We start from the raw sequence: 14,302 nt of genomic DNA on the forward strand, positions 1-14,302 counted from the left end.
TGTGTTCCTGGGGCTTTCACTACTTCCCCAAGGCGTCTAGCGACAATAAATCTCTGTAAATTTATAGTTGGTGTATCTTTTTTTTATTAAAGCTGATGTGGAATACGCCAACCCTAAGACAGCATACAATGAACAGCAGACACAACAGCTGCAGGTGGGTATTCAAACCAAAACCCAATTAGAGTGTTTCCCCGCCTTCAGTCGCGTCTGTATTTTAACCAAAACAACGTATTTTATTTTTGTGTGTGGGGGAAACAAAATCATTGGAAGAGAAGCGATTGTGTCTGTGAATCAATACAACACGCATAGGCAGAGAAGCGCCTATAGTGAAAGGTTCTCGAAGAGGTTGCGTATTTTTTTTTAAAAAAAAATAATAATTAGTATGCTTCTATTTGCACCCGCCAAACATCGAGGGATCAAAAAGTTCAAAAGCTGCAAGGCCTTCCGATCTCAACGTCCTGGAACGTATACAGCGCAGGGCCTGGAAACAGCGCTTCTGAGCATGTACAGAGTGCTTTAGGGTTAGAAAGGCTGCTTTTTCGTTTGTTTGTTTCCCGTCCGGCTCTAAATTCTCTATGAGCCTGGAGCTGGGTCTTCAGTGACCTCCGAGCGCTCCCCTCAGCCACGCCTCGAGGTGGAAGAAGGCAAAGGCGACGAAGGGACCGCAGGCCGGAGGTTCTCGCTATATGGCAAGACGCCACCCAAGGCTCTCCCGCGCTCCAATCAGACGCGGCTGAGGCGGAGTCGGAACTGGGACCGGCCACTCGCTTCGCCCCGCTTGCGGGATGTTGGAGCTGCTTCGGAGCGCGCCCGGTCGGCGCTAGAAGGTTTTTGTCGTTGGTGCTCCAGACCGGCTTAAGCCCTGCCAAGCGGACGCCCATGCGCTAGAATCGCGCTTGCCTTTTGGCTCGGCGGGAAAGCCTCTCCTCCGCCCGGCAAGCGCCTCCGAAGCAGATGGACCCTCAGCTGCAGGAGGTAAGAGCGCGCCAGGGAGGATCTTTTGACTGCTGTCTCGCCATCTCCGAGCCGTTCGTCCCTTGGCGCTGAGATTTTCCTCTTCGTCGCTCCCCCCACCTTTTTTTTTTCGGGAAAGGGGGGCGGGCAGGAAAAGGCCTGGATTCTCTTTTGACCTGGGCAGAGGTGGCTTGCTAGCCAAGGAGATGGAGCCGTTCCCCTGCCAGACTTTGATGCCCTCCCACCCCCGACAGCCTGCTGGGTTCGACTGCAGCTAAACGGCTGAGCAAGGTTTGCCAAAGGTGTCGAGGTTGGAGTAGCTTCTTCTATTTGAGACGGAGGTCTACCAGCTGACATTGCCAGGGGGCATCCCGACTTTGCCTATCGGAGATGCAGAAGAGGCGCCTTGTTTTCACCTCCCTTCTTTGCCAACGTGTCCCGGTTCCTTTGCGTCCTAGGCATAAGGAGACATCCAAGTCTGCCTTTGGCAAGAGAAGGGTTGAATCGGCACCGAGCCCCATTGCAGAACTGCCTTTAAAGAGGGAAGAATAACACTATAGTCCAGTGGCCATTCCATTAAATTCAGGAGCCGAGAGTGTAGCTGGGTTGTGCTGTCAACCTTTAAAGGAGAGACTAAACGCAAGGCAATTTAAATAGCTTGGGTTACAATTGCCAAACATCCCGGATAGCGTGACCAATTGAGGCTGATAGATCAGGGGTTGGGAAAGGCTGCTGCATATATATACATATATATATGCCAGGACTATAGCAGGAAAATGCTGGCTCTGGTTGAAGAGAGTAAATAAAATTCTATGCTGGCAGGTTTAGGCCTAAAGAGTAGACTAGTATAATGTGTGAATCCTATGTGTGAATCATTTAGCTGAGGAAATCACACTTCAGCCTAGGGTTTAACTCTAGGAGGGGGTGAAGGGCATTTTACTGCCACTGATAACCATCAGGATAACCATCAGTATACAATTTGCTTCTGGCTAGAGTCTTTCTTTCTTCTGCCTGCTTTTAACAGGGAACATGCCTCTCTGGTTATGACAAAGATGGCTTTGAACCTTGAGTTGCTCCTTACTTCCTGGAGACTTCATGATTCTTTCCTGCATCTGTACATATTGAGTGATTTTACTGTGCAGATTTTTGCCTTTTGCTAGGTATGTAAAAGCTGCATCTGTATGGAGGAGGCAAAAAAGAATCAGCAAGAGTAATTCCTTGATTCAAAGTGACTGTTGCACACTCATCTTTCCTTCTTCCACAATTAGTGTCTTTTAATTTTTATGTCAGAGAAATTTCCATCATTATAGCAGCAGAGACTATGGGCAGTGGCAGATATGTATAGGTGTAGGACGCATGTCTATATACTGAGAATGTGCACCGTGGAATCATGAGACAAAAAACGATGATAGATGCAAAGCAAATAAAGTACATGTGAGTAGATTTGTCTTGCCTATTAAATTCCTGAGGAAAAAAAATGACAATAGTTTCCCATTTTAAGTATATTCTCCCTGAAATGCTTCATATGGGTTTTGACAGTAGTAATACTACCAGTTTTATTTATTATACATTTACAGGTAAGTTCAGTACAGATGGAATTAATTTCCCAATACATAGGTTTAGGATTGGAGTCTTCTTTTAATTTCCAGGTTGTGATGATTTCTATATGAAACTGTCTTTTGTTTAAGAAATCCAGAAGTGGGGAAAGGTGGTATTATTATTCTAGAACAGTATTTCTCAACATTACCCATTTTAAAGATGTGTGAACTTCAAATCCCTTCCACATGCTGGCTGGGGAATTCTGGGATTTGAAGTTCACATATCTTTAAATGGCCAATGTTGAAAATTGTTGTTCTACAGCATCCTTGCTCTTTCACCTTATTAATGAAGCCATGCTATGAACTGTTTTGTGCTTTGGGTGTCTTATTTCTGTGACTTCTGAACTAGCCAGGTACCTTTGAGTACAAGATAAAGTTTCCTTCTTCAGTGTAATGACTTTAGTTCTAATGAAAATACCATATTAACCTCAGAGTTGGGGAAACAAGGGTTAGCAGGATTGGGAAAAGCTAGATGCTCCTACTGCTGTGCAGCTGCTTAATTGGCTTCATGCTCTATGTATCCTGATGCACATTTAACTTTTGTGATCTGCCTGAAGCCATTTTCTCCAAAGCTTTGACTTGGTTGATTAATTCAATCTACATACCCCAAAGCTTCAACCAACTGCTTAATTTATACAACAAGGCCTATCTGTAGGACTTCTTTGTGTCTCTTGATCCTAGCCCAGAATCTGTCTATAGTGAGCCAAGAGTTGGTAGTAACCTTGTTATGATTATGAGGCAGGATCCTGCACTCTTTGTTCCCCTTCCATGGAACAATAGTAGGTCCCTAGGCAATATAATAATGTATAAATGTAGTTCTGTCTTCTTCTGCGGAAAGGAAAGGGCCAGCTGCTTTATTCAAGCCAGATGACTTTCTAGGGGAAGAGCTGATGGGTTTGGAGGCTCCCCTTGATTAGTCCTGAGGGGTTCCCATCTTGGTTCCTTTCTCAGCCATTAAGCTAAGTGTATGAGCATTAGTGGAACAGGAGCAGATAATGAGTTTAAGAGGTTACTTCTTGGTTTACTTTATCCAAACATCTGCTTGATTTTATGGAGTCTACCTCCCATTCCTCACCCAACAAACTGTGTCTGTTGTTGCCTCTCCAAGATTCTCTTTCTGCAAAATGTAATTAGGAGCTGCTATATTCTTTGACTGATTAACCTAATCTGTGCAGGTCATCTGGTGTCTGGCTGTAATTGTAGGAAGTCTTGATTTGCATGAGAGCATCTTCACCCTAGTTTTTTTTTCAACAGCTACTGCACCATAGCCACTGAGGAAAAAAGGTTGGAAATATGAATTGGTAATAGCAGGAGCATCCCAGCCTCACAACTGGCTTCTACTATTTTATCTCCATGATAAGTTTATTTTAACCTTGATAGATTATGAATATATACTTTTCCTTTTTTCTTTGCCTATGTGGAACAAGAGCCTAGTTATTTTATACAGTCAGTGACTGAACCGGGACTTTCTTGTAACCTACACACTTGATTTTTCTGACAGCTTCTTTATTTGGATTAACTCTTGATTGAGAAGTGTGAGGTCTATTAGTGGAATATCTGAAAGGGACCAGCAGTTTAGGTCAAGTTGGCAAGAGTATCTGCTGCAGATCTTTTAGCCTGATGCATTTTGTCATGCCAAAGAACAGTAGATTTCATTTCTCTACTGTGATCTTCCCTGCTCTCTGCCTCAGCTGGTCCCTGGAGGGCCAGAGTGTTGTATGCGAGACTATACTGTATATCATTTTGCCATGTCTTTCATCTTATAATAAAGCATGATGATGGCCACCAATTTATACCTCTTAAAAAGGGAGGGGAAAATGCGTTGAATCCATTATATTAATGTATGAAGTACATGATTGCTTGTTGAGTATAGAAAGGCAATCTGGGCATTATGATTTTGCATTGTTAAACCTTTATTATTTTATATTTCTTAACTTAGTTTTGTTGTTACTGTTCAACATATTATAGGACTAAATCTTAGCACAAATCAAGACAGGTAACCAATAAATTGCATCTTTATTGAATAAAAAGCCCAAATTGCCAACAGAAATACCTATAAAAAACCTCATATAACAAAAATAATGGAAATTTTAAACAGAAGAAAAACTAAGTCTAATAAGAAGCAAAGTATAAGAGTCAAAAAAAATCACTGTCTAAAACCAATTGTATTTTTTAAAATTGATATGGCCAACCATTAACAAATGTTCTTTAATTTGTAGAGTTTACTGCAGTGCTGAAGGGCAAGGAATGAAGTGGCAAATCTTCTGAGGACGGAGGTTTCATGTCCAATATGAAAGAGCCCATTCCATGTCTTCCCTTGCAGCTAAGCCTCAGCTTTCAGAGAACTGATAGATTCAAAAAGGGAAGGTTGCGGTTAATGATAATACAAATTCCAATGAGAATATTTACAGAATGGTAAGATAAGCAGGTTGTAATGAATGGGCAGAATAGACTCAATGGTGGTTGTGTTTTGATTAAAATTGGACTGGGAATTGATAAAACCAGATGGGGTTATCTATGGTCAGATAACGCCATCTGACCATAGAACTCAGTGGGTGACTTCGGGTCAGTTATGATCTATTGGGTACAACAGGTAGCAGCATCTATCTAACTATGGTTTAACATCAAAAAACAAAGCAAGGTTGAATCTGGTTAATATTTGAAGGAGAGGCTGAAGGCTAGACAAGAAAGTCAAAAAAGCATCCAGGAATGGTAAGGTAGAAGAATGGAATGGAATGGAATGGAATAGAATAGAATAGAATAGAATAGAATAGAATAGAATAGAATAGAATAGAATAGACTTCTTTATTGGCCGAATGTGATTGGACACATAAGGAATTTGTCTTTGGTGCATATGGTCTCAGTGTACATAAAAAGAAAAGATACATTCGTCAAGTATCATTAGGTACAACACTTAATGATAGTCATAGGTTACAAATAAGCAGTCAAATCATACTAGGAAACAATCTATTCTATTCTACTCTACTCTCATATTGTTTCATACTTTCATATTGTTCAAAAAAATCACTCTGAATGGAATTTGACTTTAAATAATCTTCACATTTTACATTTATTTTCTAGCAACCCAATGTTTTCCACAGAGTCATTGATATGAAAATAACGTTAGAGGAGAATAACCCCCAGCCCATGTGGGTATCCTTAAATTCTCAGAATCAAGTTGGGAATAGAATGTGATAACTAAAACAAATATAATGGACTAATCAGAGAAACAGTTTGGTGTAATGGCTAAGATATCAGGCTAGAAATCAGGAGACCATGAGTTCGAGTCCAGCCTTAGGAACAAAGCCAAGTGGATGATCTTGGGCCACTCATCCCTCTGGACATGGAGCTATTCTAGTTGCTCCCCTTTCCTCTTATTCCTTGGCATTGTGGTGGTGATGGTGGTAGTTTTTGTTATTGTGGACTGCATCCTTGGCTTCAAGTAGCAGATCATTGCTGTGTTTAAAAACATTGCTTAAAAACAAGCTCATTCATTTGAAAGAGCATCCCGATGGGGAGTAGTGGCACCGTGCCCATTGTGCCAGCTTCTTGACTACCTCAGCATATGCTGCAGGCAGGCTGCCCTGCTCTCGAGGGACTCTTGCCAGCGGACTTGGGCAATTCCAGGTTGAAATTGAGAGCAAATTTTAGAGAGCTCTTTTGTTTTACTTACTTTTTTTTTTTTTTAGCTCTTTTAAGAAGCTACAGTGTCTGCAGGGACCAAGGGATGAAACTGAGCTTTGGCTTCTTGCTAGACGTAACCAAATCCTACTCAACCAGAGAGGAGTGGAGTGTGGGGAGGAAGGGAGTTTTAATTCTAGGGAAGGCAAACATTTGCTTATATTAACAACAATAACTTCTGGAGAGAGAGAGAGAGAGAGAGAGAGAGAGAGAGAGAGAGAGGGAGAGAGGGAGAGAGAGAGAGAGAGAGAGAGAGAGAGAGAGAGAGAGAGAGAGAGAGAGAGAGAGAGAGAGAGAGAGAATGACTGAAAGAGGCAAGAGGGAATAGCAAATAGGAAGTCCAAGGGAATTGGCCCAATGATTGTTCTTTGCTTGCCTGTCTGGAGGCAAGAAATGAGTGAAACAAGACTCTCAGTCTTTTTATGTCCGTGGGTTTTGTGGATGAACAGGGATATTTGAGTCAGGTTCTGAGAAATGGCTTTCTCTAGACTAGTTGCATCTGGCCCAAACTGAGCAGTAGACTCCTAGTTTCCTTTCCAGTGGGTAACCCTGTGGCTGATGATTGCCCTGGCAAGCATAATCTTTTCCATGGCTTCTTAAGCTTCAAGCAAACCTCCCTGCATACGGATTGCGCATCGTGGCTCGCTGATGCTAATATTTCTGCTTTTTCTGTGATGTGCTGCATTGCCTGATAGCTTTGTGGAAACTGAGCAAGTGAGGAACAGTGCTTTGATAATAGTACATATGTATGTATATATGTCTCTAGATGTGGCCCTAGCAGGAGCAGAGTCTCAGTCAAACCAAATGGAAGATTGCTGTCATTTTTGGAACTAGGTTTTGAGTATGAATAGGTTTACTGTGCTTGTATTTGTCTGCTCTCCCAGTGGTTTGAGCCTTGCTGGGCTGACTGCCTCTGTGTGCAGTCTGAAAAATAAATGGCGGCCTATTTTCAGAGATTTGGTTTTGGGTGGGAAGACAATGGAGTCTCAGGCATCCTTCTGTTGACTCATTTGGTTCATAATGCTGCCACTCTAGGGTAACCTGTAAAGTTCCACGTAATGAGCTGGAAGATGACGTTTATAAATGGTCCATAATCGGTCAGGTAAATTATTGCCTTGCCAGATACGGAAGTGGTTATGGTCTGTATGGAAATCTATTGTTACCATAGCCTCTGAATTCTATAAGGAAGATTTGAGTGACTTAGCTGGTGAATCCAAATGATAATAAATAGGTTGTTTTTTTTTCTAACAATTCAGGTAAGACTCAGGTAAGATATTGATCTGCACCCATTGTGTTTGCAGTTGTACACCACTGTTTCACAATGAGACCACAATGAGAGAAATTGGTTCTCTCATTCCATTTAACTTTATTGCATTGTTTAAGATAATCTTCATTAAGAGAAAAGAGAGTGATTGGTCCAGGTTCTCCAGGTAACTTTCCAAATGAGAGCTATGTGGATAAATTAGAAAGAATTTCAGCTACCTGCAAGACCCCAATGGAAGGAAGCATTCACCAAAAATGAAGGCACAAGAGAAATTTCTGATGGAAAAATTTGTAATCAGTATCTCAACAGACTGCCTAAATATTAAATTTCTAGCCCCCTCTCTCCCCCAGCCCTCCTTTTTGAGCCATACCCTATTTTGAGTGGTGGGGTTGGGTTTTTTCTTATAGATGCCTGGAGTCTGAAACCTTTACTGATAATTCTGGAGAATCAAAGATTTACCATTGAACTTGATCAACCTAGGGATTTCCAGTCTTAATCCAATAGTAACTACCATCTCCAAATGCTTATGGTTTTTTTTTATCTTTAATGATATTTAAAAGCTTACATATTTATTCCAAAAAGATACTGGAGTTAGTAGGGTATAAAAATCTAGTCTATTAAGATTCATTTATTAATCTTCTTTAGACAGCCTGGCTTACAGTGGTGTGATCCAATCACACCCTGGGAGAAATAACTTGAATTTGAAATATACTTCAGGGATAAAAATTGCTCATGTAACTGCAGATGCTTCTAAGTGATGATGTCCTTTACTACAGTTTTTGGATGCAGTCATATACAGAAAGGTATTGTTCATCTGCAATATTATGTCTCTCATGTCACCAAATATAGAAAAATAATTAGACATCACCTCATGTGCCAATTGCCTTCATCTGTTCATTGGTGTTCAGTGGTGAGCTTACAGCTGCTAAAGTAAATCAACCATTACAAATTCCTAGAAACCATTCCTTTTTCTTTCTTTTTTTACGTGTGGGTACCATGTGAGCAATTATAAACACACTTAACTATATGAAAATAGGAGATTTCTAACAAATAAAAAAGAATCACTTGAAAAATACAGTGTAAAAGTCTGAGAAATCTTCTATTTGAAATATATAAGTGAAAACATGCACTGTTTTCTGGGTACAGCTCTAAAGACAAATGTGGCAGAGCCAGTGGTGGGCTGCAACCAGTTTAACAACTGGTTCTGTGAGTGCAAGCTTTGCGCGCTTGTGGGCTTTGCGTGCGAGTGCACGCCTAACGCACATAGTGTTCAAAATACAGCAATTTGAAGCTCAGCTGCTTACCTTTTAAGGCAGCCCTGGTAAGTAGAAGAGCAGGGGCGCGGTAATCAGCCGTGCCACGCAAATCAGCTGAGCCAGAAAGAAGGAAATATAGGATAGGATAGGGTGGGGACGGGTGGACATGGCCAGCTGATCATTGGAACTACCGGTTCGCCCAAACTGGCAGCAGCCCACCACTGGGCAAAGCGCCCTGGTGCTGCTAGTATCATAGGATAAAAGCCAAAGCATCCCCTTTTAACACAGATCTAGAAATTCTGGTGTATCACAGTTTAGATATACACAAATGGCAGTTTGTTTTAGAAAGTAATTAATTAATAACTGGAAATTATAGGTAGTCCTTATGTAGTGATCAAAGTTGGGATTGGTAACTTGGTTATTAAGCAAAGCTATCCCTACTTGGTGTTCTTGGCCACATTTTCGGAAGTGGTTTGATGTGGTCTCCTTCACAAGGGCTGATAAATACTGGCCCAAAGTCACCCAGCTGGCTTTGTGCCTAGGGCAGAATTAGAACTTTAGTTTCCCTGCTCCTAGTCCAGAAATTTAGCCACTTAGCCACAAAACCAAACTGGCACCCTTTGCCCCAGGTCCTTATTAAAATCAGTGGTCAACCTTGAATCTAATCCCATCTTTCTAGTTCCATCCCCACCCCAATATTAGCTTTTTCTATCTTCCTTTCCTTATTACATTTATATCCTGCCTTTCAGGGGTAGGTTCTACTTACCTTTACTACCGGTTCACAGTGGGGCCGCGCTCTCACTTTGCTTGTGCATGCGCGTGCTCTTCTGTGCATGTGCAGAAGTGTTTTGGTGACATTGGGGTCGGTGGGCGGAGCCTCCCACCAGTTTTACTACCAGTTCTATAGAACCGGTGCAAACTGGGGACAACCCACCACTGCTGCCTTTTATTCAGAAGATACATAGTTCTTCCTCCTATTTTTATCTGTCCCACTATAACAACTCTGTGAGAGAAGTTGGACTGAGAAGGAAAGTCACTCAGTGAGTTCCTCTGGTTTAATATGAGCTAGCTAGATTTTAAGTTCCCTAGCCTAACACTTTATCCCCACATAATCATTTTTATTTTACTTTTTATAAGAATCACCATTTGGATTTGATCAGGGTTGAATTACAGTCATGTCCTGTTCTAGTGTTTGACAATCCCTGGGATTGAAAGATGAATTAACTTTTTTATTTTCAGGTGAGAGACCAAATCAGGAACCTATTAGGTTGGCTTGGTTTTTAGCCATTTGCTGAAGCAAATCACAATTCTCAGTTGAGGGATGGAATAACAGAAAGGATACTGTGGTGTTAAAATAGCCATCACAAATCTGACAACAGACATTTATACCATCCAAACATGTTCCCTCCAGTTTTGATAACATGTCTGTTTTGATCTATGCTGCGGGATGAAAAAGGGATTCTCAAAAAGTGCTTAATCTTCAGTAGGCCATATTGGCAAATCTCCATAATATGAGCTCACACGGTAGCTCAAAAATATGTTACTCCCTATGGCAATTTCTCTGAACCTACCGTACATTTCCTTGCCAAGTTGCACCCTGCTAATATGCATTAATGAATGGTTTGGTATAAAAATAACAGCTAAACAGTACAATGCCATAAATTTTATTTTATTGGGTATAAAGCATCTGAGATTGTCTTTGTGTTTTGGTGAAAAGTTGAATACAGATGACCCTTGCCCAAGATGATTTTTATCAAAGGTTCAGTGCTAGCTTCTGATTGCAGTAAGTGAAAGAATGCCTAAACTTATTTATTTATTTATTTATTTATTTATTTATTTATTTATTTATTTATTTATTTATTTATTTATTTATTTTAAATGCTGCCCCTCTCCGGAGACTCAGGGTGGCATTACTATCACAGTATTAAAGAGAAGTTATACTGAGTAGGATTTAAGAAACACGAATGATTTTTCCCCCTGATCAGTCTTGAACTGGCATGCTTTCATAGAGTTAACTGATAACTTTAATATTATTATTTTTTTTGCAATTTAATGGCTAACTTGTTGGGCTTGCCCTTTTAATATAATTAAAAGGTATATATGGGAAACTCCAGGAGACAGTGGATGATGGGTGGGGCCTGGTGTGCTATGGTCTATGAGTTACAAAGAGTCAGACACAATTTAGTGACTGAACAATAACAAACACAAGGGAAAATACTAAAAATGTTCTCAGAAAATAGTTTGTCCCATTTAGATTTATGTTGGGAAGATATGTTGGGTGTATTCAAATCTAGGGTTGGGATGTTGGTGCCCTCCAGATGTTTCAGACTACAGATTCCACAATTCTTTGTTATTAGCCGGACTGAAAGGTATATGCAACATCTTGAGGATACTAGGTTGCCTTTACCTGATCTGTTCAAACTACTTTATCATTGCATGAACTGTACTTCATAATTCTGATACAGTTTTCTTGACACATAATGGCTAACATTTGTTTGCTCCTCCACTGAAGGAGTTCACCAGGTCTTGAAACAATATGATTTATGATCAAATATGCATCAACATTAGGATTTTTTTCCTGATCTGCTTTCCTGTTATTTCTACCTATTGTTTCTAAACTTGCCATTTGGAGTAATAGAGATCTTCTATCTAACAACATACTGTATGTAATTTTTCTTCTAAAAATATGATGCCAAGAAATGAATGCACTACTCCAAAAATTGCCTGACAAATCAGAATAGAGTTTTATTTCCAATGATTGGACATAATAGTTATTTTAATTCCATCCAACACTATGCCAGCTTGTTTTTGCTAAGTTTGTGATCCCTTAAAATACTTCGATCCCTTCTGTATGTCCTACTTTCCAATGATATTACCCCATTCTATCTTGTGTATCATTTTTTAAAATTTATTTTTAATACTAGTTTACATTCCAGAGTACTGTTTTGAGCATGATGTTCAAAGTTGTTTTCTTTTGAAACTTGATTTGACTTAGGAAGCCTGCATTTTTTTGTGTCACCTGATGATTTAATAAGTAGTCTCTTTATATCCTTACTAAGTTATAGTTTAAAACCACCGAATTGTACAGGACACAAGACAGAGTCCTGCAGAATCCATTTGAGTCTTTCCACCTGGTCATGATAGAGCATTTGTTGAAAATGACTCCTTTACCAGCTGCTGATTTATCTAACAATAGCTGGCACCAATCCTTCATTAGAATCAACAAGATATAATATGCCAAGGTGTTCCCATATTTTACAACAGCGGCCCCCAACCTTTTGGGCACCAGGGACCAGTTCCGTGGAGAGAGGTTTTTCCACAGACCGGAAGGGGCATGGTTTTGTGTGCTGCCTGCATCCCATGGATGGGGCTTTGCTTTTTTACATGGACTGGATTCTGGCATGCTGCGGTACAGTGCCAGTCCATGGACTGGGGGTTGGGAACCCTTGTTTTACAAGACAAGTAATTCCCCTAGAATAAAAGAAATAAAATAGTGTGGCAATATTTGCTTAATCATTTAATAATTATTTGAGAATCTTGCCTAATGCTTTTTGGAGTAGTTAAGAATTGAGCATTCTCATAGTTTCACAATCCTGATGCCATATTTACAATGCCACCTGCTACATTCATAGCTTATGAATATTTAGAGCAATTAAACGTTCATATTTTCAGCTATATGTTTTTTTGCTTTCTACGTGAGTCAGGATTCTACATTATCAAGGTTACATAGAAAGTAAGAAGGCTTCACTGCAGCTGAGAACCTGTAAGTGTCTTCAGCAACGGTAATTTGATTGACTTTGGCAAGGAATGGAGGATATTCAAAGTTGAATGTTTTGGATAACAATGTCTTTTTTTTTTTTTTTTTTATTGCAAAAGTTTTACAATTACATTTTCACCCCTTTTTTCACCCCCCCACCTCCCTCCCCAAACTTCCCATCCTCCCTAACCCTCCCTAACCCTCCCCCCCCAGACTTCCCTATTACATACTCATAACTAATAACACTAATATATAAACCTGAACCCATCCCTCCCCCTATATAATTTTTCCTCTTTGTCTCTTTACATTAAAATATTTCTAATACATTATTTTCAAATAAAAGCTATTTGATACTTTCTAGTTTGGTATTTGTTCTGAACATATTCTATCCACCTTTTCCATTCCCATTCATAAGTCTCTTGTGAACAATCTTTTAAATACGCTGAAATCTTCGCCATCTCTGCAAAACTGGCCATCTTCAAAGTCCATTCCTCGATAGTAGGCAAAGCTTCATTCTTCCAATATTTACCTATCAACAATCTTGCTGCTGTTATCATATACAATATTAGTTTTATTTCACCCCGTGTAAAACCCTTAACTATACCCAATAAAAACAATTGTGGAGAAAATTGAATTTTTTTCTTCAAAACATTCTGCATGACCCACCAAATTTTTATCCAAAAAGCCTTAACTTTCCTACAGGTCCACCATACATGATAATACGTAGCATCCAAACATTCGCATCTCCAACATTTTGGCTGAACATTAGGGTACATACATGACAACTTTTTAGGATCCAAATGCCATCTATAAAACATTTTATAAAAATTTTCCCTCAAATTCTGCGACTGTGTGAACTTAACATTCTGAACCCAAATTTTTTCCCATGTTTCCAACATCACTGGTTCTTCAAAATTTTGTGCCCACTTAATCATACAATCTTTAACTAATTCAGTTTCTGAGTCCCTTTCTAACAAAACATTATAAAGCCTTTTAATATGCATTGGACCTTTCTCTCTTATATGTCTAACTAATTCTTCCTCATGCAGTATAATACCAGTTTTTTGGTCCTCTTTCCATCTCATTTGTAATTGATTATATTGTAACCAGGTTAAATTAATCCCTTCGTCCAACAGTGTCTGCAATGTCTTCAGCTGCCATCTGCCCGCATCTGTAAAAAGAACCTCTTTGTATAAAAACCCCCCGAGTGACATTATATTTGTATTCCACAAGGTATGACCAAGATCCAGCCATAGCGGTATTTTATAATCCCATTTGAGTCGGTGCTTCTTCCAAACTCTCATCAAAGAATCTCTGAGTATATGACTTTTAAATACTTTATCAACTTTATCATCATAAAATAAGTAAGCATGCCATCCAAATTCAAGATCAAAACTTTCTGCATTCAATATTCCAGCCTTTTTATTTCCAAACCAATCACTTGTTAAAGTTAAAGCTGCTGCATCATAATATAACTGTAGGTTTGGGAGTTTAAGGCCTCCTCTTTCCGGAACATCTTGCATAATTTTCAATTTCACTCTCGGCTTTTTCTCGTTCCAGACAAACTTATTCACACCAGACTGCCAGACTTTCAGTTGTTTATCACTTTTAAGCACCGGAATCATTTGAAACAAAAACAGAAATCTTGGCAAAATATTCATCTTAACTGCTGCTATTCTTCCAAGTAAAGACAGTTGCAGCTTTTTCCAAGTCTCCATGTCTTTCTGAACCTCTCGCCACAACACCTCATAATTATTTTGAAACAATTTCATATTTGATTCTGCAACCTGAA

At 39.7% G+C, this 14,302-nt stretch overlaps 1 protein-coding gene across 1 annotated transcript in view; it reads left to right on the top strand.

The window, feature by feature from the left end:
* Positions 1–865: 865 nt before the first annotated feature.
* Positions 866–14,302, top strand: part of LOC139327144 (unconventional myosin-X-like) — a 126,707-nt gene continuing 113,270 nt past the window's right edge. The window contains exon 1 of the mRNA XM_070956857.1: positions 866–975. Coding sequence (XP_070812958.1) covers positions 955–975 — 21 coding nt within the window. The 5' untranslated portion in view covers positions 866–954. The remainder of the gene's footprint in view (positions 976–14,302) is intronic.

This window comes from Pituophis catenifer, unplaced genomic scaffold (assembly GCF_029215685.1).
Source record: "Pituophis catenifer annectens isolate HBS135680 unplaced genomic scaffold, rPitCat1.0.hap2 SCAF_1, whole genome shotgun sequence".
Classification (NCBI taxonomy): Eukaryota; Metazoa; Chordata; class Lepidosauria; order Squamata; family Colubridae; genus Pituophis; species Pituophis catenifer.